Below are 27,881 nucleotides of genomic sequence, written 5' to 3'. Positions count from 1 at the left end.
TAAATTATTGACATGCAAGTTGATGAAACAAGAATATCAACAGTCTCGTTTAAAGTCATCATTTCGTAAATTCTATGGTCGATACAATGACCTTGTCAGCAAATACAATTTATCATTGAATGAAATGCTGACTGACGTTTTTCATACCAATTGTTAGTCCATTATTTATACACTGAATTGACTACGGATTTTTTCCGTTATTTCCTGATTATGACAATGAGCACACGGCGGGTGTGACCGGTCAGCAGGGGATGCTCACTCCTCCATGGCACCTGATCCCACCTCTGATGTTTCGGAGGTCCGTGTTTGCTCTGCTCTTGTTTTGTATATTTGTTTAATGGACGTTGAGATTGAATACTGTTCGTTATTTCCATATCCTTATTGAAGAATGGTCGGTAGGGTATAGTCTTAGTTCTACAAGGAGCCCTACCCAACCTTGTTTATTTTTGGATCCTTTGTGTTTCCTTAGTCTTCTTCTAATTTGTATAATTTGCTTGACTACTGTTCGTTATCTCCATATTCCCACACTACATGTGCATGAATACACCTTTCGATTGTTAGAAAATGAGGAATGTTAGGTACATGCAAAAGATTCAGAATGGCGAAAACTATACTTCATGGCAAAAAATAGCGCTATTAAAAAAACATCAAGGTTAAACCAGGTATCGGTCAGAGGACGGGAAAATAACACATTCTTGCTTGTTGATGGCTGAGGAATGGGCTGCATACAATACAGGGAAACTGTAATTTCAGAATGTGTCCGATAACAATCATTAATGACAGGTTTATGATCAACACGTATGAGAGGTGTTATTGAAAAGATATTCTAGAGAGAAAACATAAAAAAGAGAAACACAAACACTAAACAGTTCAAGATGTTCTTTATGAAATATGTAATCTTCTCCAGAAACATTGTACAGAACAAAACTGTGTTTATTAATGTCATATTTTTATGTATGAGTATCCGGAACATACAAACCAAATTATTATAACATATTGAAAAAGAAACTGCCGCATTTCATGCAAAACAGATGTATTCTGTTTTGTAAAACATTCATGTTAAATATGTTTTTGAGCGTAAAGGATGCCATTAATCAATAATTAATTATTATAAATATTACAGGATCATATTATGTTTTACTATGTTATTATCAATATATACTTTACTCATGGGACTATCAGAGGTTTTTACAGTTTTTGTAAAGGTGACATGGTTAATAGATGTTTTCCAAACAGCATAAAATTATAAATACAGATGTATCCAGTTTAAATTAAGATATCAAATTCCTGTTCATGATTATCGGCAGCAAAATTATAAAAAATATATGTATATTTATAAAATTTATATTTTTTTTACTTTGATTATAAAAATGTTATATTTCATTAATTATTGATTGATTGCCTTTTGAATAGGTCATTTTAAACGTGTACTTTAGAAATATATTTTCATTAAAACTAATTTTTAGTGGGGTAAACTATTTTTGTGAAGATAACTATGCAAGTTTTTATTTAATAAAAAACCTTAGGAATGATGTTTTAGTGAAAATTAACCAGTATTTTCTAAAATAAACGATGAATATCCCTACGGTCTCTCGCTTGGATTGTGACGTCACAGTAAGCCGTGCTTAAAAATATCAATGCTTTGGGAGGTTTGTAGACGAACACACGTAAACAATGTTTCGGTGGATGGTGTGTGGTGTTAGAAGGCTGTATCAACCTTTTTGTGTTTTATCCGGGAAGACACATTCAAACCTGGTGAGTTGTGTGTTTGAATGTTTGGTGTAATACACATTGACACATTGACAACAATTAAGAGCAATAAATTATATGTAATATAATTTTAATTCATTTCATTAATCATGTTAAGAAAGGATTAAAAGTCTTTTATAGGTAGAGTGCCCTGACATTCTCTTTCTTTGTAAACGAACATTGTTATCTGGTACATGCATGTCAATAGAGACATAAATGTAAATATATATAATCTTCAACGATGATAATCGATCGACCTCTTTCTTACAGCGATGTGTTAACTGGGTCAATTGTCAGGGCATTAAACTTCAAAGAGCCAACGTGGATTATACAGGTAAATGACACACTCTTGGTTTATTAAAGGTCATGTTGGACATTGTTGTATTTAAGATATACATGTCTAAAATTCTTATGTTTGTATCAGTGCTAGAATTCGTGTAAAATCACAAATATTTTTAAGAATGCTGCTCTATATTTACCCTTTTCTAGCTGTCAAATTATGTTTAATTTCTTTCTGACTATACACCGCATCACTTCATATGCTTGTGCAACAACTCGTGTAAACAAACATCACCTATATAAACTGTGAAAAATCAACGATCATCTGACGTTTCTATGCTACGTGAAGAGGGTCGTGTATTTGAACGCAATCATCGTTTTATTATTATATCCCAAGTCAAAATGAACTGCTTATTTTAGCAGTTTATAAACAGTTATTAGGTAGTCTGGCAATTTTTTGGCAGTTTTTAGGCAGTTCTTAACAGTCTCAGTCTTAGCATTCCTTAAAACTGCTTACAGACTGCTTAAAAACTGCTAAGAATTTGTGTAAGCAGTTCAGTATTGAAGAAACTTAAACAGTCAAACAAGCAGTTTCTCAAAACTGCTAAAAAACTGCTAAAAGTGCAACTAATTCATTTCGACTTCTAATATAAGAACACTTTTTCACTCTTGGTGTTCCTAACTTTCACTAGCCTTCATTACTGCCCATGTGTTACTGTTAATGCTTCCTGATGATAACGTCACAAATAAATGGAGGCCAGGCAGGAGTTCTTATACAGAAAATAAAGTTAAATAGAAAAAAAATATACTAAAAATCTTACTAGAAATGATACAATAGTTTGTAAAAAATTGAGGCTTCATATTATAAAAAACATGAGCATATGAGCTTCTAATCTTTATCCCATCAACTTGCAAATCCAGCCGTCTAGTTACATTAACAACCTGCTGTGTCCCCCTTGGTTGCTTGAAACTATAGGGTTGTATCCAATGAGGAAAGCCAGTCAAGATTTGTGCGCCTTTTCCACATCAGTTCAAAATTACAAATTGTGAAGATGTTTGTGATGGTCTGGGATATTATATATATATTTATACCTATACAGTGAAGAAGTAAAATATGCTTTGGAAAATACAATATTATCTGTGATCACCACATTGGACTGGATGTGAACTTAATATTTATATAGTGAGTTAGTGACAAGTGTATCTGAATTTATTTCCATGAGATGGGAGATCATATTATTTTAAAAATCTTATCAAACAATATATTGGAATTTGGTGATATAGGAAAATTGCTAAAAGATTTGTTGGCAGTAATTAAAGTATGCTTCAGAAAATATGGTAAGTGTGTGGGCTAATGTGATATAATAGGCATACCCTCTTCTCATTTGGATAACTATTAAATTATAAAACGTATAATCTAGTTTTTATATTTTAATTATAAGTACTAAATTAATATAAATTAAAATATTTGCAAATAAATTTATAAGCTACTGATAAAGGGATCCATAGATTAGTCCACTGTATCAATTACCCAAGCTCTAAAGATGCCACTGACGTTTATGCAAGAAAATGGACTTAATGAAAGGACTCATTTACAATTCATACCTTAGATCTAAATCTCAATACTAAGTCAAATTCTCATATATGATGTCATTTTTTCAATAAATTACCCTGCCGGAAGCAAAAATTATATGCATATTTGTATTCATATATCATGTATATGGGTGGTATTATGTTCTTAAAAGTAGACAAGAATAGTGCTTATAGCATTCTTTTTACCATGCAGTTTTTAAGCAGTTAATAAATTTTCAAATTTATATGTAGGTCACTCAGAGTCATTTCCATATAAGTAGAGCAAACAAAAGAAACACCTTAGCAGTTATTAAGCAGTTTTTAAGCATTTCTCCTTAACCTTCCTATTGACTGTTTAGATACTGCTAAGGAAACTGCTAAGCAACTGCTAAGTTACTGCTAATGAACTGGCTAAGTACTGCTTAAACTGTGGACTGCTAAGGAAAACTGCCTAAGGAGAGAAGAAGGCTAGTAAACTGTCTAAAGCACTGAACTGTTAAGGTTAAAAAACTGCTAAAGAACTGCCTTCCACTTTGACTTGGGTATCACACATGTTGCGACATCATTTACGTTTCAAACTGTTGATTATTTTTCTACATTGTTTTTAATTTGGTTAATATTTAATCAAAGTGTTAATTATTGAAATAATTAAGAAAATGTAATTGAGGAATGCGATTTTTTATTACTGAAAGTTTCCATTTGATCATAGTTGATATGTTAAAATAAATTTCATTTCAGATTACTATGTGGATACAAAGGAAACTAAATAATAAAGTTTAAAAATACAAATTGCCAAAAAACAAAGTAAAAATGCACACAATAAGGTTTTTTAGGTACAGCAAAATTCCTTTTGAATTTGGGGAAGATATTATCTCTGGAATGTAAAATTCAAAATATGCAAAAAATTTTATTAAATTATTTTTTTCTTAAAATTTCATTTATCTATTTATTTGGATTAAAGTCCATTGATAATTGAAAATGTGTCATACATAGTTACATGTACATTGTAAAATGTTAAACCGCGTTAGCGTAATAAAATCATCTTTCAATCTTTATTGGATTTGGTATTATCATAAAAGTATTCATAAGAATGTTTTTAAATGGTGTCTTAAAAAGGAGGTTTAAAATAAAGAAATAATGAACAGTAAACTAGCTTAAAAATCTTGTATTTGGAAACAATACATATTTGGAGCAAAGCAAATAGGTAAAATATCCCTAAATCATCAAGCTGGGACTAGGTGTCATGAAGGCGTGAGCATCCCCAGCCGACCGGTCACATCCGTTATATGCTCATTTATAATTCTTCCTTATTGAAAACAAAGTGTATTACATGAAACATATTTTTATTTTATCAATAAATAATAAATATGCTAAAAAAATTTTGCATATGACGAACACTCAATTGTGTTGTACAGGCAATATTTTAAATTGTTACTGTTTTATGTATTTATTCCATACTTAAACACCAGTACTTTTGGAGTATTACAATTTTGAATTCTGAAAAAACAAGGCAGGTTGCAAACTTTTTGTTCACCCTTCTTAAACAAAAGAGAAAAAATACTAGTTATTTATTTTGATTCCAATTCTTTAAAAAGAAACATATATTAGACAGACATTTTTTGTCTTCCTCCAATGATAAAAGATAAGTTGAAATTTTTTTTTGATACAAAGGAATTTTTCACTGAAACAGTAAATGCATTGACTACACATCTGTAAATCTGCAAAACTTTTCAAAAGTCAAATTAAACATCTATTATTTATGATAATTTCCATTCCTACGTCGACACGATATATCCTGGTGAGCTTGAAATAAAAGATACCACAGAGTCCGACACTTCTGCTTCATACTTGGATATTTTACTTGAAAAAGACACTAATGGTAATCTAACAACCAAGCTATATGATAAACGTGATGACTTTAACTTTTCTATCGTCAACTTCCCTTACTTATGCAGCAATATACCTTCATCACCTGCATACGGAGTATTTATATCTCAGTTGATTCGATACGCAAGAGCATGCTCTACGTATGAACAATTTCTTAAACGAGGTAAATTATTGTCAAGCAAGTTGATGAAACAAGAATATCAACAGTCTCGTTTAAAGTCATCATTTCGTAAATTCTATGGTCGATACAATGACCTTGTCAGCAAATACAATTTATCATTGAATGAAATGCTGACTGACGTTTTTCATACCTATTGTTAGTCCATTATTTATACACTGAATTGACCACGGATTTTTTCCGTTATATCCTGATTATGACAACGAGCACACGGCGGGTGTGACCGGTCAGCAGGGGATGCTCACTCCTCCATGGCACCTGATCCCACCTCTGATGTTTCGGGGGTCCGTGTTTGCTCTGCTCTTATTTTGTATATTTGTTTAATGGACGTTGAGATTGAATACTGTTCGTTATTTCCATATCCTTCTTCGGTAAGCCATCGAATAGGTTCGATTTGTAAAGCTAGATTCTTTCCACAAGAAAACAATCTTTGGAAATATTTCGTATGAATTATTTATGATGCTTCCAGAGTGATACTTAATGCCAAAGTGCAGAAGCATACAGACACATAAATATGTATCATTTTAGGAGGCCCTTAAAACAAAAAGCTTGAAAAGCCTAAACATATGTTAAGCTTGTAGTAATAAACAAAAAGCTTACAAAAGAAAGACATAACATCTGTATAACATGCACCTCTCTTTTACTACCGCTGCTTTCTACATGTATGGCTGCTGAGGTTTTATCTGGTTAGTTATGGAGCATTGTTCTAATGCACCTGTTAGCAACTCTAGATCTGTCTTATTTACTTTTTGAACTACAGCTGACCTTATCATAGTAAATAGGGAAAATGAATGTGTTTTGGCACTCTCGTATGTCTTTAAGATTCTACTGAATAATAAGGTAAAATTTCTAATATAATTAACCATGCATTTTTTCTTGTTCAGATGAAACAGATTTTATGGAGATCGATTTTTCCGATAGAGATTTTGACGAGAATTCAAATGAGGCCGACATCGATACGATCTCTCTCATTAGTAGAAACAACCCCGAGTTTGTCTGCCTGAGGCGGATCACAGAGCGCCATTACTGGGGGAGCGTGCACTCTCTCATGCGACAGCTAGGATACACGGGTTACCTAGAGGATCTGCGGCGGGGTCGATGTAAGGGGGTCTTCATTAGGGATGACGTGGCAGAATTAGTGAAGCCATACTATGGCACTGTGTACAGGAATAGAAGGCATTTCCCCTTTAAGGACTTACAAGGGACTATATCCAATAAGACCTGACTATGTTATTTCCTATGGAATATGATATTGATTTGTAATCATGGTATTAGTCCTCAGAGATATGTAAATATTTATGTACCTCAAGGACATGGTATATTTATGTGTTCCTAGAGAGGCCAGCATAATAACATATAGAATTGTAGGTCACCAAGTAGGTTGTTTTTGATTCCTGTATAATGTCAAAACAGCTGTGGAAAAGTCCTACATTGTACTTGAGAGTTTGAATTCAACGTGGAAATTGACTCTGAAAAAGTAAAAACAATGAACGATCAACTTTTGTTTCAAAATCGTATTAAAAAATTTCCAAAATGAATTGGAATAATATTTAGACTTAACAACAAGTTGTATTTAACTTATGTTACGACACTACATAGAGTATCAATTCAAACAAGGTTTTTATGCGTGGAACAAAAACTAATTGTTTTACTGTAATAAACGCCAGTAGCATTGTTAAAAATCATATGAATATCTTTACAAACATGTCACCGTCTGTATAAAATGTACATGTATTTAATTATACCAATCTTTTAATATAATTATAATTTTGCAAGGTTTAATCTCATGTTACAAGAGACTTTACATTGATTAATCAGGATCTTTACAAATAATTCATAAAGATGACATGTATTTTTTTGCAATTATTGTTCAAATGTTTATTCCATATATTTTACATTAAAAGTTTTTTTATTGACCCCGGTAAACCTGATAATACTACGTAGTATACCATGTTTTTATATTGATTATAAAATTAAATTTTTAGCAGGTTGATTAGTAAATTAGTGTTATGCGTCAGAAATATTCTCCGCCATATGTATGAATAATTGAATAAAATATATTGATTGTGATTTTTAAGTTTTAATTGAGATATATTTTTAAGGTAAACGCTATACTTATCTCAGGGAGGTGAATTATGATTTCGGGGCAATGTATTAGGACCAAAAAAAATATGTCTCCATTCATTTTGAAGACAAATGTATAATGAACTCTTGAGCCCCTTTGAAAACAGTAATGTCTAATTGTGCTACTTTATTAGCCGACCTTTTTTAAGACTTGGCTACAGAATGGTCCTTCTTGCAGATCAATACATAGGGATCGGGTGCAACTGATCAACAGGGGATGTTTCCTTCTCCTGACACCTGATCTTATTCTTAGAATTTACGGGTGTTTATGTCCCGTTCGTAGAATTGTAATGTTAGTAGGGATGGCAATCAATTGCAAAATTGCTAATTGGTTAACCGCAAGATGTTCCGAGCGATTAACCGGTTAGTCGTATCAAGATATACATTTTGACATTTTTTCAAATACAGAAGAAGACTATAAAATGCGTTAGAAGCTATATTCTGTTTATCAATCTTGATTATGAAATTTTATTTTAATTTCAATAGATGAGAAGAAAATTACAAAAAACAAAGAATTATGCCTGAGAAATCAAAAATGGATAATTTTCAAAGAAGATAAAGAAGTTCATTCTGCTTTGTCACTATGATCAAAACTTTATCTGAACTCTTACTTTATTTTTTCTAATTGTCTAATTATTATATAGACATACTTATGAAAGGGTTAACGGTGATTTTTTAAAATCATTTAACATCACAGGACAGTCGAAGTAACAGGTATGATTTAAAAACAGTAATTCAACAAAAAAAAAGACCAATTGCCCCGCGATTTCGTTCTGGAGAGCCATAATTACATAATTACCTCTACATCATCTTTGAACATTGAACGACATTTATGCAGCGTTTTTTTTTTGTCTACATGACGAATTTGATAAAAACTACATAAAAATTTACATACATTTTATTTTTTCCAACTTACCGATTAAGGATTTTCTAACCTATTAGCATCGTTCTGACCGATTAACCGGTTACAAATTGCCATCCCTAATTGTAAGATTTTAGTGTTCGTTGTCATTTCCTTTTTTTTCATTATAAAGACAATAAAATGCCTTTGTTTGATCTGTTTTTTTTCCTGACACAACTGCAGTTTCTGACAATAACAACCAAAGACATTTTTTTGTTAACAAATATATTCTATTCCTTCTATACATTTGCTTAAATATGCACAATTCTCGAGGATGTACCAATATACTGGACCGCAAAAAAAGCTGTTTTATTTCCACGGTGGTAAAAATTCATGATTTCTTAAAAAATACCAATCGCAATACCACGCTGCAAGAACTTAATTTTAATTCGTATAAAAAATTTTGAAACCAATGAAAACTAGTTGGTTTAATTTCGCGGAAAAATGACGAATCGCGAACAAAGTGAAATAAAAACAATAGTGATTATTTGCCAATTTATAGCATCTCATCTCCATAGGTGAAGATTGGGATACATAAGACTCGTCTGTCTGTCTAGCTATATTTATTATTTATTGTTTGGACATAATCTTTTAAACTACCAATCAATTTTTCAAGCTCTGTAGAATTAATATAAATACATCATTTGAAGGTTTTTTTTTTTTTAAGATAACTCGTAATCTGTCAAAGTTAAAAAAAAACCTTTTCAAGATTTTATTGCAAAATAATTTCTTTAACCAGTATCATAAAAGTTAAATTCTCGTCTTGGAAATACTATTTAACCAAGAGATCAGATATTTTCTTTATTGTAATGAATTCTTTATTTTAAAAATGATGTCTTTGCATGAATTCGGTTATTCTTGAGTTGTACAGTGCATCCTGACAATCCATTTTGACATGGTCAAAATAGCAAGATCTCACGCGCATGCACGTGCGCTTTGTTCTGATTGGCTGAAACTAAAGTCTCAATATCTTTCTTGTTTTACGTCATACCGGTAATCCTTTGAAATTTTGAACTTAGTCTCACAATATGAAGATCTACAGCATGATATATAATAATTTTTATGAAAGCACGTACATGCACGTGTGTTGGCAAGAGCTTGCACGTGCAACGTGTGAAATTACCAAGATAATGGATGAAGCCGTAACTTTCCTATTTCTTGATGGAATTTTTTGAAACTCACAATGCATGAATATAGTAGTAGTATAGACATGATGACATGGTCAAAATTGCAAGATCTTACGCGCATGCACGTGCGATTCGCTCTGATTGGCTGAAACTAAAGTCTTAATATCTTTCTTGGTTTACGTGATAATCCTTTGAAATTTTGAACTTAGTCACATATTATGAAGATCTACCGCATGGTATAAAAGAATTATCATGAAAGCACATATATCTACGTGTGCTGCAATCTGATTGGCTGAAACTTTACATACCTATATCTTACTTGTTTCTCAACAAAACGGGATTAAATTTAGAATATGAATAGGTATTATGGATTCCTACATGATATTGCTATCAAAATTGAATGCAAGGACGTGCTTGCATGCACATGCGCACAGGCAATGCGTTAAATGAACAATATGTTTGAAAAACGGTAAAATTTTTATTTTTATGACTTGTTATTGATTTCTAGAATATAAAGATATGTTAATGGTTTAGACAACATGTCATGATCACCTTGCATGTGCATGCACGTGCGTTTGCGAAGTATGAATTGATTGACAAAAAAATGATATCATAGTAGCTTTTAAAATTCTTTTATGAAATCCTGCGATACTAAGCATATTGAAAAAAGTCAGGCATTGAAAATTGCAAAGGAAATTTGCACAAAAAGGTAGTTGGAGAGCGTTTGGGGAACATCTGTAATGGTCCCCGTTACAATTAGAACTAGTTATTGGACATTCTTGAAATGATGAATCTTCATGAATATGACTCTTCATGAATTATTCATGAAAAAAAATTGTCATGAATATTCACCAATTTTCTTTCTTGAATATAAATTCCTGATTTGAAAATGTCCAATAATAAGTTCATAGGATCTTCATGAACATTTCAGTGGATGTAAATATATCAACATGAAGAGAACAATTTCAAATAGTGTTATCTTTATTATCCATATAATAATTCAAATCTAATATTTTTTCGAAATTGTTTTTTTTTTCAGCAATACGGAAGTGTGATCTTCAACTTCTTGAACTCTTCTTGCGAAATACGTCCGTCAGCTGGAACGGGAAAAAAGTACAAACAACCAAAATAACAAAATGAATTTATCATGTTTTCTGATCAAATGTCATTGTTTATAATTTCATTAAATACCATTAGTATCCACCAATCGGAAAGCAATCTTGAACAGTTTTTTATACCGGTAGGCCCCTGCTTTCTCTAAAAACTCTTCCAGGCTGATAAAGCCGTCCTTATTACTGTCAAACTGTGTAAACGTGCACATTTCTCCTTTACAATTCTGCAGAGAAAAGAAATACCATGAAAAGATTTTGATTCCGCTTGTGGACAGATTCTCTTTAACAACATATATTTTATCTACTAATTTATTTACATTTATTAAACTTACATGTACTTATCAAGTGTATACATCTGTAACGTGTTTGGGGGGTCGTACCTGGTTGATTCCAGGAGCTCGGTAAAGACTGGTATTTAAAATAAATAATTTTCCTCTTAAAATTGATTAGATGAAATGATTAGCCTGCAAATATGTATAGGATCTCCCATGGTTTGTGGTTTGATATGATTTTTATCCAACGAGTTGTGTGTTTTCTATCCCCGAGCCTTGGCGAGGGGATAGAAAAACACACAACGAGTTGGATAAAAATCATATCAAATCACAAACCATGGGAGATTCTTTTTATCACATATTTTTGTTCACTATTGATGTGTATTTACTCGTTATTTCTAATCCAAAGTTCATTTTCGGTTACCTCGAACCAAATAACGTAATAAATAAAATTACGCTGTATGAAATAGTTCGTACAAATATAAAAGAAAGAAAATATTTCAGCGCTTATTTTTTAGTTCAGGAATGAAATTTTGTTACAATACATCAAATAAAGTGAAATTTGACAAATTAAGTCATTCTCTCTATCATACACATGTATCTGTTTATTTACATCAAGTCGCGCGGTGTAGGAATACAAAGTGTTGATACGAAAACGATATCACATGAGCTATATCAACGGGATAAAGGTGAAAATATGTGATAAATACAAATATAGGACCCTTCCCTTACTTAGGGGGGGGGATCACACTTGAATGTCGGGCTTTTATAAATTTACAAAATTACTGGATCACCAAATGGCACTGGACCAACACCAACATTGCCTTATTCAGGCTCGTAGTGTCAGCCACGACGCTAAGTCAAATCTCCCAGTGATCAGAAGATACTGAATTGTCCTTATTTAGGGCGCACAGTCATCCACTGATGTCAGAGACTTACACTATGTAGAGAGGTCGCCAGACAAGCCATTGAAGGTCGCCTTCCATTTATGTTCGACTTCTAGATGGTTAGTCAAACAATACTAACCTCTTTATTGTGGCAAGCCTCCATTGTCAGGCAATCCACCTAGTATTGATAAAATATTGTGGTAAGCCTCAGTAGTACAAGGCCATTCACTCAATAAACCATATCGCAGAAATATGCCTTTTCTTCTGTCTGGTTATTGGACAAAAAGGAACCTCGCAACTCCTAGCTGCGCTTGCTTTCAAAGTGTTGTTAAAGGTCACATGATCAGCATTAGCCAATCACTGATCCTCAAAGGCCGACTTGTATAATTGGAATACACAAACCCATTAAGTTTTACACATCCATGTATGGAAAATGAAGCTTCTGGCATTTGTTGGGGTAAAGAGTTGTCGAAATTAGAAGCAAATTTATGTCCGATATTTAAAAAGAAGTCATTGAATTTATTTGCGATTTCCTTAGGACATGTAATTGTTTCACCATCGACATCTAAATGTGTTTCGAGGGGAAAAAAAACTCCTTTATACGATCCCAAATATTCTTGGACTTAGCGTGTGCCTGCTCGATTACATCCTTTACAAATTCGCGTTTTGATTCGTTGATCTGGTTCACTACTCGGTTTCGTGCCGCTTTGTAAGCATTCCAGTCGGCATCAGATTTAGATTTGAGTGCTCTCCGATGTAGAAAGTCACCTTGTTGCATGTCTGACAATATGTTGTCATTGATCCACTTCTCAGAATCCGCCCTATGCGCCTTTCCTTCAGTGGTTTCCAATGATATCCCAGTTCGTCGAAGCAAGGTCGGATAGGAATGCATATTCGTCTGCATGTTTCATATCTCTATATTTGATGTAAACATGTTTGTCAATGACTTTAAAGAAAGTGTCTTTAAGGGAGCTCTAAAAGCTGAAAATCAGGATAATTTAGGACTTTATAGAAATATATTTTATAACTGGGTTCATAAATGATTTTTTAAAAAATATTTTCATACAAGATTGCCACCTTTTTTAATGAAATGAAAATGATAGAAATAAGGGAATATGTAGAAAAATGAAAAAAAAAATTATTTTTTACATAAATAATTTTCTAAAAAAATTATCGAAGTCTTTCATCATTACTACATAAACTAACATAAAAAAATAAATACATAGAAAAACCCCATCAGTTCAGAAATATTTATACATTTTGTACAAAAGCTTACAAAAAATGTAACGATAATCACAGATATTTTTTGTATATATGGAATTTCTGAATTTTTCTTCAAATCTAAATATAGTTGTTGCCATTTGGTGTACAAAAATTCATATCTTACATGGTGGAGCCAGGTTTATAAGAGAGATAAAAAATAAAATAACATATAACTTTACAATTATAAAAACAAAGGGAAGTAACTCTTTACAACTGACTTGACAAATAATTGAACACCGAGTTGATTATTTTCTTACACTTTGTAACTCTTGCTTTACCATTTACAATTTCTTGAAACAAGTTTTTACAAATCCGAGACAATGTATCTCTAAAAAAATGTATATATAAAAATAATACACCAAGTTATTAACACACCAACGCGAGTTAAAGCACACTCCGAAACCCTAACGGATCGCATTTATGTTAGCGACAAATTCCTCTCCTTAGATTCTGGAATTATTCCTATCGGCATTAAACGTATATGTGTAAGCCGTTTATTTCCATCGTAGATTTTAAGTTGGTGTTTTTAAGTTCATCGATGTTAAAAGCACCAAGAATTACAACCTCACCACTGTCTGTCATCATTTTATCAAACATTGATACATAATTATTCCTGCAAAACTGAAATTTTCATAACACATTGGTAAAGGTGCCAATGAAAAATATATTACATATTTGAAGATGAAATAGAGGTACTGTAAGCAGTGAATTATGTAAATGATCAACCGCCTCTAGTATGAATATAAGGGCAGTGTCCATGTTTTGCAATGGGAAACGCAAAATATGTGTCGGATGAAAAAGTAATAGAAGTTGCACAACGGCAATATGTAATAAAGATTCTATGAAAATTTCATTCAATAGTGTAAGAAGAGTTGCGGATAAGAGTTGAGTATACCTAAAGTGTAGCAAACAGCTGGACGGACATCCCGATTTATAAATACCAACCCGCTTTTCAAGCAAGGGGTATAAAAAAAGGACCAATATAGGCAGGCAAGCATTATGGGCCATGCGTTTTTTTAATTTTTGCTATTCAATGTCTCTGATTGTCTTTATCAAGATCGAAGTAACACAGAAAAAAATTTGAAACAGTTGTCGTTATGTGAAAAATAATATTGTTCACTCACTTAATCTCCCGTTCAAAGATCTTATTTTACACCATGTTCAACTCCCATGAGTACTTTAAGTACTTTAATTGTACTGTATTAGGCTGTGGGACAGATCAAGGATTTTTTTCAGGCGGGTATGTAGAATTTTGTTCAAAAATTGGAATAATGATTTTAATTTTGATAAGAAAATAAGCCTTAAAGCCCAAACTGCAGCTAGGGAAAATAAAAGTGAAATATACATCAGAGGAATGGAAAAATTGGGAACTTTCTCAAATACCTTCTCAGGTAAGGAATCTGGACGAAAAATATTTAGACAAGAGGAATAAAAAAACTATCTAGGTAGAATGTGAAATTCTCACTGGCAGTTTCCTTCCCTTCCAAAATGTTTTGTCATTTAATCATTCATATTACATGTAAAGAAATACAATGTATAAAATGTATAAAAATAAAAAACTTTAAAACAAAAATTATTTATATTAGGTCTATATATTGTTTTTTTTTTAAAAATGCCAGTACACATTATTTATTTGAAAAAATTAATCGTGAAGATATCCGATATTTTTCAAACGTTTTTTTTAAAATTATTTTTAGTAGAGTGTTATACATCTTTTATTACCACCACCCCCCCCCCTTTTCACAGAAAACTCTTCAAAAAATGGAAGATTCGTAATGATGCATGATATATGGTTTAGCCATGTTCATAAATTTTATTTATGATATTTACATACGAGACTGATATTAATTTCTGAAAAAAAATTGCATTTTTTTAATCAACCAAAATACATTCACTTGAGGGTCTTTGCCTGCAAGAAGGGTTGCTGAGCTCCACACTCCAACTTACTTCCTTTTTTCCAAAAAGATTAAAAAAAAACAACATTAAAACAAGAAAAAATACTTAAATAAGTTTACCCCCAAACCTGAACTAATCCCTTTTTTCGTTAAAGCTGCTTGGTTCAATTTTCGAAGCTATTTTGACCCATTTCAGTTTTCCAGACAAACCAACTGCCTGAAAGTTTATATACTTCTCATCTTTTACCAATATGAGAGAGTTGTTCACAGTACATGACAACTATGCTGCAAATAACTTGCAATGAATTTTAAAGCAGTAACTCGGACATTGTTGTATGTGGTTACAAAAACTTTATAAATAAAAATGAAATACCATCTGCTTCTATATTCCTTTGTAGAGTTTAGATATACATGTACCACTGAAAGTAAACAGTGGCACTTTGATGATCTAGGCCACACTATAAGCAATACCAGCAGACGTCGGATATTTATAGAGAGTTGAAGTAACAAACATATGACTTTAATACAATTTGTGATCTGAATATATTTCATAAATTTAAGGAAAGCAACTATTAAAGACACCCAGATCAATGGTTAGTACATGTTATCAGTGCTCATAAAATCAAAACAACAATACAATTTTTCAATAACTTAAAACATAACCTTTAAAAAATCAACATTATCATAAAAAAATATATGCTACTACTGTATTTCTTAAAAAAACTTTCCTATATATTTCTGTTATGTTAAACTTTGATTCCCCATTGTGGCCCTGTCCTACCCCCGAAGGTCATGATTTTATCAATTTAGAATTTACACTACCCAAGAATGCTTCCACATACGTCTCAGCTTTATAAAAGAACATAATGGAGTTGGGTCGTTGTCCTACCACTTCATGTGGTTAGTATTTTCTATTATCGTCATTAGAGTACATAGTGAGGTTGTTTGGCTTACACTTTATGGAATGAGTGTTGTCCATTATATCTATATATTTCCATTTCTAATTTTTTTCTCTGTGATAACTCTTTGAAAATTTTCGGAGTTTATTTCTTGATAATTCTGCCGGAATGTAAATTAAAAAGGTCGATAGGTCAGTAGCTAATGAGATCTAAAACACACGCAAATCTCATGCGCATCTGTCCCCGTGTCTGACGCTAGGGATGCCAAATATGCATTTAAATCTCATGCGGCTGCCTATGTGTTTGACGTCAGTGGGCGAGGACTATTAAAATTGGCATGGAAGTCCTCGTGTGATTATAGCCAATGTCTACATTTTTAAAAGTCTAAATCTACAATTTCATTTCACAATGAAATAGAAATATAAGGAATCACTGTCTAGTTTTGAAAGTATGCCAGGGACATCAACAATTGTGGGAAACATGGGATAATTTTAGCATAACGGGCTTCGCCCGTTATGCAAATAATGCCATGTTTCCCACTATTTTTGATGCCCTGGCATACTCTCAAAAAACTAGATAGTGATTCCTTAAATAACATGGAATTGTTTGTTTTACACTTTGTGGGGTTTTATTGTCTATCATCTTTATGTGAAAACATGATAGGTTTGTTTACTTTAGAGTATGTTATCCTCAAATAAGAACATTTTTGCATTGTTACTGGTATTTTGTAGTCGTAAAATGTTATTTCTATTTCCCTTTTCAGTTCTGCAGATAAACAGTAACAATTTTAGGTATTGGTAATAAGTTGCTTGTAAAGTTGACTTGATATTAACACTGTAAATAACATATATTCTTTAACGTAGAACCTACGTCGTATGACATCATAACTAGTGAATGTGTTTAGCCTGTGCTAGATCCATTATGACGTCATGATTAATTCATTGTCATTTCCCGTACTTTACAGCTTCAGTATAGAAGGGTTAGAAAATGCTGCATTTTGAAATTCACAGAATTCAATTTAAAATCATGCCGAAATTATCTTCATAATATTCGACTAAATATATATTTTTAATATAATGCTTAATGACAATATATTTCTGGAATTAGAGAAACCTGAAGCCACCTTTCGTTTAATAGATCTTGGCTTTAATTAAGTGGACAAATCCAAGACTACAGCAAAACTCGGTTATAACGAAGTCACAGGGACCTTTGAAATTACTTCGCTATATCCGTAATTCGTTATAACCGTATAAGAAATTCATTAAATTTATATAGTTGAGGATCCAAGATGACTTCGCTATATCCGTAAATTCGCAATATCCGTGTTCGTACTAAGCGAGTTTTACTGTATATTGTGTGATGAAATCGCCATGTACACAACAAACTGTAATAATGTAAATGGTATGTAACTATTTTGAAGAAATGCAAAAATCATTTTAAGAAATCGTCAGTTTCCAACTAAATAGTGTAATATCTTGATGAAATGTGTCTAAATCAAAGATGTACGTGTTGTTGATTGTGTGTACATTTTGTGATATCTATCATGAAATGATGTACATTCCTTTTCATAATTATTTGTTACTATTTATTTTCTTGGAGTTTTATTACAATTTATCTATTTGATATGATCTTTTAAATTAAAAGATCAATTTTTATAAACATTTTTTAGTTGAGAGTAGCCCCTATCAGTCATTTAATAATAAAATCCGTGTAAGTGCAAAAAGGTCAAGAATATTAGTATCGGTAAATAACCCATCTCTCGTAAGTTAGAGGGGAAAAGTGTCTATTTTAATCACTTTTTGTAATCATTTGGGTATGTTCTTTATCATATTAAAGATTGAAAACATTGTGACAAAGACTTCTGATATATATTTACAAATGAAAATGTGAACTTATCTTTTATGCCAATTAACTAAAAAAAATATATATTCTCGGAAAATATTGTTTGATACTGTTCAATTAATAAACAATAAAAACAGCTATGTTTAAAGAAGCAATTCTTGGATTGTGTTGTCTTCTTTGCATGACAAGTACCCCTAAAATGACTGAAATTGTGAAGTCGCAATATGTATTTATCATTCCATGTTTAATTTAACTACATTAAATAACAAGGAAACATGGCATGTGTTTTTAACTGATTGATAAACAAGAGCTAATTTATCATTATGAAAAGTTTAAAAATCTTGTGACAAAGACGTCTCCGACATAGGTTCTACCTTAAGCCCACAAATAAAGATAATCACCCACAGTATATACCTTTTTGTGATTTCCTAATGAAACCTCTCAAATCATCTTTGTATAATAAGCCCACAAAGCCAGATGAAAACCCCACACGTTCCGTAAAATGCATATTGTACCTCTCAACTTTTTAGACATACAGATGGACGGACGACAGACATCTTACTATTGCATAAGCTCTTGTAGTCTTTGCCCAGTAGAGCTGAAAAATTACATAAAAGATTTCGCTTTAACTTGTAGACAGTTCCTCTTTAGTAAACCCAGATATTTTTGGCCCCCTCTCTCTTTCACGAAAGCGAGGGGACATCAAATCTCATTATTACAAATTATTTATATTATTATTATTTATTTCCTCCTATATTTTGACCTCTATTAATCTGTCATTATTATATCAAACAAAGCTACAAACGGGATAGCATGTCCAATTTTAATTTCACTCTTTGATAAAGAGAATTTCAGAGCTTTTATTCTATCATTAATCTACAAATTTGTCTGAAGCGGGATAAATATATGTAAGCTAACTTTCACTTACAATGCATCTCCTTTTCTTCGCAGGTTCAATTTTAAGTGTAATATTACCATCCTTATCCACCTTTAAGGTAACTTTTTTTTCTTCTTTGTAATCACTGGAAACACCCCAGTTCCCGTTTGCAGGTTGTATGAACAACTCAAAAAGCACAAATTGCCAAATAAGAAAAACTGCGACAGAAAGCTGAAACTAAAATGAATCTTTTTCATATACATGTATACTTTGCAACACCATTCGCCGAAACATTAATAAAGAATGAAACTAAAGGAAGAGTTAAGGTTCTATCTCTTTTGTATATATGTTCTAAAAGAAGATGGATAAAAAAGATGGACAAAACGTCTATAGTGCGACAAACAGGATTTGAAGTCTCAATCATAATACTAATATCAATTTTTTTCTTTGTTTTTTTTAGTAACACTAAAATATACTGAACGTAAAATCTCTACAATTAAGAAAATTTTCCTATTTAGACTGAAATTATTTGCTTACACATGTATGAAATAGCAGGCGCAAATGAAGGAGGGAAACATGATTATTTTTCTCATACTTTTTCGAATTGACTGGGTCTCTGCTCGATACTTTTTAAAAGTAATATGTAATCCTAAATGTTTGCGTGAAAATATACACTTTTTAGTTTAATTACACAAAATGGGGCAAGTACTCACTATCATATACCTAAAGGTACACTTTTATGGCAAAACATTCTCATATTTTGCACCATCTTTGTAACTTTTCATTTAATTTTTTTTCTAAATAATTATTAACACTTTAATCTCAAAATATTAAATGTAACAGAAAAAAGATATTGCATCTGAGATTGTTATTGTAGATTTATTTGGAGGAATTTTTTTTTCTTAAAAAGTAAGAATGTTTGTAAAAACGAATACAGGTACTCAAATGGAAACTTAAAATTCGAGCAAGTAATTAAATAATTAAAATCACCAACTAAAAGATTTCTGTCTATTGTAATTGTCCTTCAATTAAAAGAAATAATTTGATGAAATTTTAAATCACCTAAAGTGTATGGTACAGCAGAAGAATACGGGCAGAAATCGACCCAGAGCTATACAGCTGTGTGTGTTATAATTTTAAAAACACCACAAACATAAAAGTTTCAACTTAGTTGGATTAAGCAAATTACTATAAGATACTGTTACAGAAGTAATTTGAAATTCCTACCTTCATTGTACCAAATGTATTCTAAAATAAACGAAAGTTTACCTATTTATATGTTATCTGAGCATAAGTAATGACGCAGTAGTTTTTACGTGCCACCAGATTTAGGACTTATATCCTGTATATCGAAACTTAAGCTCAGAAACATGGTGTTATTTGTAACAAATACTTAGTCGCAGTAAAGCGTTTGCTCTAGAGTCGCAAAAGAAGGAGTAATCCTTACGTGGCGGATTCGAAATCTTCTGTGGAACCTTTGTGACGTGAAAAATGTTTCTTTCACGAGGCTACTCAAAGACTGCAAAAGTTGAGTAAAAATACCAATCTGATCTGATTGGGGGATCAGACAGCTACAGTCCAACCCATCGAGAAAGGTGTATACATGTAATTACTGAGCACTAAAATTACCTATGCGATGTCTCACTGCTTTTTATATACTGGTATATTTTATAATATAATTAACAGTCTTTTCCTTACAAATTCTTTATCGACGGTGAAAATAAATGTATATATGAGAGTACAAGTACTGCACGAACTTCATTTGACCGAATTTACAACTGATCTGATCCGATACAAATGCCTCTATGTCACAAACGCTTGATATTTTTAAACTTTCTTATCATATTAAATTAAAACAAGATGTGTTTGTGAAACACTGATGTCCCCGTACAACATAGTGAAGATTAAACTTTTCATAAACGCAAATTTAATATATTGGTACTCAAAGAAGGTTCCTCTCCCAAGAATTGCAATTATCACAGCCCTGGAACCACATGTTCAAAAGTTATGGTCAAGGGTAAAATTTTGAAAGGTAGGTAAAACTCCAGGATCAAGGTAAAGGGTCAAAGTTGTTAGTTTCTAAAGTAAGGCCTTATTACTAGGATTACATATGTGTAGTACGAAAGTCCTAGCCCTAACGTTCAAAAATTATAGACAAGGTTAAAGACTTTTAAAAAAGAGGTAAATTCCAAGGTCAAGGTGAAAGGGTCAAGGGTGCTGGTATCCAATGAAAGGTCTTGTCACATGAATTGAATATGGGAAGTATAAAAGCCCTAGCTTTAACCCTTCAAAATATGGTAAAATTTTTAGGTCACCTAGCTGAAATAACTCAGGTGACCTATTGCTATCCGTATTTGTCAGTCGTCGTGCGTTAACATTTGAACTTTTTCAGCTTAATTCAGTCTTCTCTGCAACTGCTAATCCAATTTCAAATAATTTTGGCATAAAGGTTCTATGGGTGTAGGGAATAAAACTTGTGAATGTCATGGTCCATGTCCCCCTGGGGCCTGAGGGGTTGGGCCAAAACACAACATTTAATGCAATGTTTAAAAATCTTCTTCTTTTCTCGAGAACATCAAGCAGTCAAATTGTTGGCATGATTGTAATCAGCATTGAGTCCTATACCAAATTGTGTAATTCGTAGTCTCAGAATGAGGGTTCGGGTTCTAGTGCTAGGGCTTGGTTAAATAGATTATTTGATTTAAAAAAAATGCATTATTTCTCTGGAAAAAAAATCTTCCTCTCGGTTCCCGGGAATTTAATAAACTAACAAAGTACTTTTATTATGTTGAAATAAGGCTGTCTCTTCCAAAATTGGGAATTTCATGGCCACAGGGTCGGGGGTGCTAGGGCGGGGCTATATAGATTCTATTGTGAAAATGAATAATTTTTGTTTTAAAAATCATCTTCTCTGCTACTGTGTTTTGAAAAAAACTAACCAAGTACATAGTTATACGGAATAAGACTGTCTTTTCCAGAATTGTGAATTTCACAACCCCAGATAAAAGGGTTGTGGTGTTAGGGCGGGACTCTATTGATTATATAGTGAAAATATATAATATTTTTTTTTATAAATTTTTTTTTTCTGCCCCTGGGCTTTAAATAAACTTACCAAGTACAAAGTAATGTTGAATAAGCTTTTTTCAACATTGAAAACATTTCATGTCACCAGTTTCAGGGATTCTAGTGCTAGGGTGGGGCTACATCTAGATTATATAGTGAAAATGCATTATTTCATTTCAAAATCTTCTTCTCTGCTCCTGGAGTACATATTTCATATGAAGAAATGTGGTTCTTCCAAAATGGTCAATATTAGGGCCCCTGGGTCAGGGGTATGATTTGTTGGAGGGGGGTATATAATCTTGAAATCTGCTCTCTGGTATTAATTGGTACCATTTTTGAAGAAATGAATTTATGATAAAATTTCCAAAATTTTTATATATATGGCCCAGGATCAGTGGTTCCAGTGGGGTGGGTTGCACAACTAAAAAAAATGGAAATGCATTTTCTCTTTGTAAATCTGATCTACAACTAGATATTAACATGTATTCTCTGTAAGCACCAAAAAAATTACTATAGGGCTTGGAAACAACATATCTCCGATTTTGAGGAAATTTGCACCACAGGTGCACATTGGTACAAAACCAACAAATATGGTGTTAAAAGTTTTCCACGTGCATCAGGTTGCCATGGAGATGGATCCATTTAATTTGGCCATTTTCGGCCATTTTTGACGGAACAAAAACATGAAAATTGAGGAAATATGAATGCATTTATATCTTTATGTAGTGAACTCAGATATAAATCTTTGTTTCATAAGACAACACCAACTGTTAAAGAATTCAGGGCATATAACCATTTATTTCAAAATTGACCCAACTCTTAGAAAACGGTTCTGCAAAATGGTATAGTTTCTCAAAATGTAAAAAATGGAAAATTTGGCATTTTTTGAGAAACTTAAGGTTGAATAAAAAAAATTGTCTACGGAATTTTTCAAATCATATGCGTGTCGTCAAACGTCAGTATTAGTAGTGTGCCCTCATGAAATTTCAATGCTATTTTTAGTAACATGTATCTAAAAATAGACATACATGTATTTTAGAAACATCAATAAAATGAAATTTGGGCAGAAATTAAGATGCCAGTACTATGTAATTATGAAATATACTATAAAAGTCAATATGCTAATGTCAGAGACTGGGTCCGACACCTATAACTACCATGCATATTATTTTCAGGGATTTCTGTTTTCTATTTTAAGCTTAAAATGCCTAAATATAGAAATGTTTATGTCTTTTTAAAAAGTGTGAATTTCATTGCATTTTGTTTTAAACATGAACTAAATTTAATTGTTGGAAAGTTGTTATATGATGCTCAGGTGACCTATAAGGCCTGTGGACCTCTTCTTTTTTAAAGTATTCATGCTCTAAGATCAAGGTAAAGGGTTGAAATCTTAGTATCCAGTGAAAAGTCTTTTCACAAAGATAACCTATGTAAGGTATGAAAACTCTAGCTCATACAGTTCAAAAATTGACTGAGGAGAAATGTTCTAAAAGAACGTCAACCAAAGGTCAAAAAGTCAACGTTGGTAGTGTCCAGTGGAAGGTCTTGTCACAAAAATTACAGGTATATTTAAACATATTGTGGGCTATGTTTCAAGTCATAGTATTTACCATCCTAAGGTATGATAAAAGTTAAAATTTTTTGTGTGAAAGAGTATCAAACTCCATGGTCAAGGTCAAATTTTATAGTGGTACCAGAGGAAAGGCTTTGTCATAAGGAAATCACATGAGAAATATGAAAATCATAGCTCCACTTAATAAAATGTTATGGGCAATGTTAAAGTTTTTGCGGAAAAACAGACAGACATATACAAAAAGACCCTAGACAGAAAGACACCTGGACGGACGCGACAAAAAAGTATATACCCCCGAATCTTCAATTAAAATGCCATAAAATCCCCATACTATAATGATAACTTGTTATAGTATCTGATTTTTTCTTTCTAACTTCATTTAAAATACCCTCAGAGTACTTCAGTCGGAAGAGCGTTCGTTCCGTGTTTTGATGGTTGTGAGTTTGAACATCGACCATAAGTAACCCAAGTTTATAAAACATGCATAAATGAAAAAAATAGCTAAAAAAATCTCCTGAAGCAAAGCGGTCGGCACTTTGAGGTGAAAGTAGGCAAATATTAAAATCGTTTTTGAATGGCCTGGAAAACATAATGTTTCGGAATAAAGTGAATTTTACGGTCCGTTCATATCTCGAATATAACACCAAATTTTGATTCTTCAAAAATAATTACTTAACCCCGCCCCCATTCATCCTTCCCGTAAATGTACGTGCGTGTTTTCAGTGTACCTTTTTGTTGGGGGGGGGGGGGGGGGCAAGCCAAACAAAGCTTAATTAGGCGGGGTGAGTGCTCTCATATATAATATTTTTTTTATTGTTCATCTTTGCTACGGTTTCATAGTTATACTAGTCCTACACTAAGAATCGGGTAATGTTGATTGTAGCTGCATGGGCTCTAGTTCCGTTTTTAAATTAACAAATTGCACTTGGTTTAATTTACAAAATATACCGGATCTGTGATACCATCTGTTCTATTTATACCAAGTTTTTAATCATAGAATTACTTTGGTACGCTTCTAAAAAAGATTATTCTGAAATGAAATTCGAGAGATCAAGTTGAACCCGGACAATCCTTCTGTCAAAAAATAATCTTTTTTATATCAGCTGACATCACTTCAAGCAGCTGTTGAAAAGGATAAATATTCAAGGTGGAACAAGGTAGAGGCGTCCCGAAATTACACAGAAAATCTAGAGGTCAGGAACCGCGCCAAACTTGTTCTCCCTAGATTATTCATGTAATATTTGGACATCTCTACATTTTTCATAGCTAGGAATCGGATCTTTCGAGTTCTGTGCAAACAACTGAGAAAGCTTTGATTTACTACACCTTTTTAGTCAGCCCCCGGGCTGACTAGTTACGTTAGGATGAAACTGCTACATGTCCAAGTGCGCTTCGTAAAGCGGAATTTTGGGAAAAAAGATTTGCATAATTTTCTCCAACAAGAGGGCGTGCTTCTTCACGCACATTCACGACCTAGACCTATTTATAGACTGCATTGTTCTTCGTCGTTCTCTCTCTCTCTCTCTCTCTCTCTCTCTCTCTCTTCTCTCTCTCTCTCTCTCTCTCTATATATATATATATATAGGTAGTTCTTTAGGCATAGGCCTAAATTTGCAGCCCTTCACCGGCAATGGTGACGTCTCCATATTGGTTAGATATTCTGGAGAGGGACGTTAAACAGTATAAAATCAATCAACCTAATAAATTCCACAAAACATAGCTCAATCTAAAATGGCTGGATTGTACCCAAAAAGAACTACCTATATATTTTTATGATAAACCTATTTGCTAATTTTTTTTCAAATTATGCAAAGAAAATGAACGTTAACTTAAAAAAAGGAATTTCCTGAAACAAAGGGTCATCACTTTGTCAAGAATGGCTTGATTGTACCAGAAGCAGCACTTGACCTAGATATTCTTATGATGGAACTGTTAGCTAAATTCCATCTTTTGTCTTTCTCCAATGATAAAAGATAGGTCTAAGTTTATTTTTGATACAAAGGAATTTATCACTGCAACAGTAAACGCATTGACTACTACACATCTGGTATATGAGGGGCCACTAATGCGGCATCATTTGCATTAATAAGTCTATAAATGTTTCAAAAGTCAAATTAAACAGCTATCATATATTTTGGTAAGACATCGAATAGGTTCAATTTGTAAAGCTAGATTATAACGAGGATTTAAAACAAAACTTTGGCCCAGAGAATGATAGATTCTTACCACAAGAAAACAACTTTTGAAAATATTTCGCTGTGAATTATTTATGATGCTTTCAGAGTGATACTATGAATATTTGTGCCAAAGTGCAGAAGCATACAGACACATAAATGTGTATAATTTTAGGAGGCACTTGAAGCAAAAAGCTTGAAAAAAGCATAAACATATGATGTAAAGCTTCTGGTAACAAACCGAAAGCTTTGGATATAAAGGCATAGAGAAGAATTCATTGTCACTTTACACATCTGTATAACATGCACCTCTCTTTTACTACCATGCAGCGCTTTCTACATGTATGACTGCTGATGTTTTATCTGGTCAGTTATAAAAGGTAGAATGGAGCATTGTTCTAATGCACCTGTTCGCAGCTCTAGATCTGTCTTATTTACTCTTTGAACTATACAGTTGACCTCATTGTAGGGAAAATGAATGTTTTGGTACTCTTGTATATCGTAAGCTTTTTCTGAATAAAAAGGTAAATTTGTGTCCATATTCATGTATACATATAATTAACCATGCATTTTTCTTGTTCAGATGAGACCGATTTTATGGAGATCGATTTTTTTTACAGAGACTTTGACGAGAAGTGCAATGAGGCCGACATCGATACGATCTCTCTCATCGCTAAAAACAACCCCGAGTTCGTCTGCCTAAGGCGGATCACAGAGCGCCATTACTGGGGGAGCGTGCACTCTCTCATGCGACAGTTAGGATACACGGGTTACCTAGAGGATCTGCGGCGGGGTCGATGTAAGGGGGTCCTCATTAGGGATGACGTGGCGGAATTAGTGAAGCCATACTATGGTACTGTGTACAGGAATAGAAGGCATTTCCCCTTTAAGAACTTACAAGGGACTAAATCCAATAAGACCTGACTATGTTATTTCCTATGGAATATGATATTGATTTGCAATCATGGTATTAGTACTCAGAGATATGTAAATATTTTTCTACCTCAAGGAATAATATATTTATGTGTTCCTTGAGAGGCCAGCATAATAACATGTAGAATGTTAGTAACCCAAGAAGGTTGTTTTTGATTCCTGTATAATGTCGAAACAGCTGTGGGAAAGCCCTATTGTAAAATTTTAATTCAACACGAATATTAATTCGTAGACAGATATATTGTTTTAGTGTATTCATTTTCCAGCAGTATTGATGAGCTCGAGTAAAACAAATTTAATGTTTTTTTTAGAAACATGTCACTGCCTGTATATGTACATATAGTTAATTTACACACATCTTTAAATTGTATGTAATTGTACTAGTATTACAGTTCAGGATATTTCAAGAGATTTAAAATCGAATAATCAAATCTTAACAAATAATTAATAAAGATACGAGATGCAATTTTATGCATTAATTGTTCAAATTTTAATTTCTCTATTCAATAGTTGATTTTATTTGGTTATATTTCATATTTAAGCTTTTATTGAGCCCGGTAAACCTGATAATACTAGTGCAATGATTTAATATTTATTATAAAATGAAAATATTTATGTATTGAAGCATGGAAATTAGTCAATCAGTCTTATGCATCAGGGTCGTTTGTACAAACAATGGAATAAAAAAAGTGAATATTAATACTTTGTTATGACTTTTCAAAATTAGTAGACAAGAGTATATAATGAGGGTCGTGTCTCTTTGAATACTTTTATGTTTCAGCAGTAATTGTTCTACTTTATCAGTCAACCTGTTTCTATGAGGTATAATTTATTAAAAAGTCTATAATTGAAAACACTTTCCTTGGCCTTCCGCTCGACATCATTAATATATATGTATATCGATGACGTTTATCAATTACCAATAGCTATTTCCATTTATAAATCGACTCATTTAATTCCAGTGCACGGAGACTGCCACTTCTGTTTCACATTGGGATGTTTTATTGATTATAGACGACAGAGACCAACTAACAAATACATTTTTCGGCAAACGAGATTATACTTCAGCTTTTATATTATCAACATTCCGTAATATATGTAGTAATATTTCACTACTAGTATCACCTGCATTATAGTGTTACATTTCCTAAATATCAAGAGGTTGATCAGAACATGATAAATTTTTAACTGAAGCAGGTTACTCACACAAAAGTTTGCGTTACATAGATTTTAACCTCAATTAAAATCAGCATTTCGTACGTTCTATGGGTTGA

The 27,881-nt window shown here is 32.5% G+C and overlaps 2 protein-coding genes across 3 annotated transcripts; one reads left to right on the top strand and one right to left on the bottom strand.

Moving 5' to 3' along the window:
- Window positions 1–1,597: 1,597 nt before the first annotated feature.
- Window positions 1,598–27,259, top strand: LOC134230027 (uncharacterized). Of its 2 annotated transcripts, none has more exons than XM_062711800.1 (3): window positions 1,598–1,755; window positions 2,020–2,083; window positions 6,550–7,406. In XM_062711800.1, the coding sequence occupies exons 1-3, from the start codon at window positions 1,675–1,677 to the stop codon at window positions 6,888–6,890; spliced, it is 486 nt and encodes a 161-aa protein (XP_062567784.1). In that variant the 5' UTR covers window positions 1,598–1,674; the 3' UTR covers window positions 6,891–7,406. The 2 variants fall into 2 exon arrangements, with proteins under 2 accessions (XP_062567784.1, XP_062567785.1); XM_062711801.1 differs by lacking the exon at window positions 6,550–7,406 and adding an exon at window positions 26,258–27,259 and having other exon boundaries at window positions 1,601–1,755.
- Window positions 10,831–20,097, bottom strand: LOC134230028 (uncharacterized). Its single transcript, XM_062711803.1, has 4 exons — window positions 20,092–20,097; window positions 18,916–19,101; window positions 11,009–11,153; window positions 10,831–10,914 (listed from the first exon to the last, which is right to left on the bottom strand). Exons 1-4 carry the CDS (start codon window positions 20,095–20,097, stop codon window positions 10,853–10,855), a joined length of 399 nt encoding a protein of 132 aa, XP_062567787.1. The 3' UTR covers window positions 10,831–10,852.
- Window positions 27,260–27,881: the final 622 nt, after the last annotated feature.

This window comes from Saccostrea cucullata, unplaced genomic scaffold (genome assembly GCF_032062105.1).
Source record: "Saccostrea cucullata isolate Sc308-1 unplaced genomic scaffold, CSIRO_AGI_Scuc_v1 ctg6224, whole genome shotgun sequence".
Classification (NCBI taxonomy): Eukaryota; Metazoa; Mollusca; class Bivalvia; order Ostreida; family Ostreidae; genus Saccostrea; species Saccostrea cuccullata.
The sequence above is the reverse complement of the archived record's forward strand: the minus strand, read 5'-3'. Positions and strand labels throughout refer to the sequence as shown.

Excerpts from the sequence above, each read along its gene's own strand:
- LOC134230027 (XM_062711801.1), top strand. The coding sequence starts at position 1,675 with ATGTTTCGGTGGATGGTGTGTGGTGTTAGAAGGCTGTATCAACCTTTT. Across the intron at positions 1,756-2,019 it reads GGAAGACACATTCAAACCTG|CGATGTGTTAACTGGGTCAA; the intron begins GTGAGTTGTGTG and ends TCTTTCTTACAG. Across the intron at positions 2,084-26,257 it reads AGCCAACGTGGATTATACAG|ATGAGACCGATTTTATGGAG; the intron begins GTAAATGACACA and ends TTTCTTGTTCAG.
- LOC134230028 (XM_062711803.1), bottom strand. Across the intron at positions 11,154-18,915 it reads CGAAGAAAAGGAGATGCATT|AATTGTAAAGGAGAAATGTG; the intron begins GTAAGTGAAAGT and ends TTTTCTCTGCAG. Across the intron at positions 10,915-11,008 it reads CCGATTGGTGGATACTAATG|CTGACGGACGTATTTCGCAA; the intron begins GTATTTAATGAA and ends TTCCCGTTCCAG.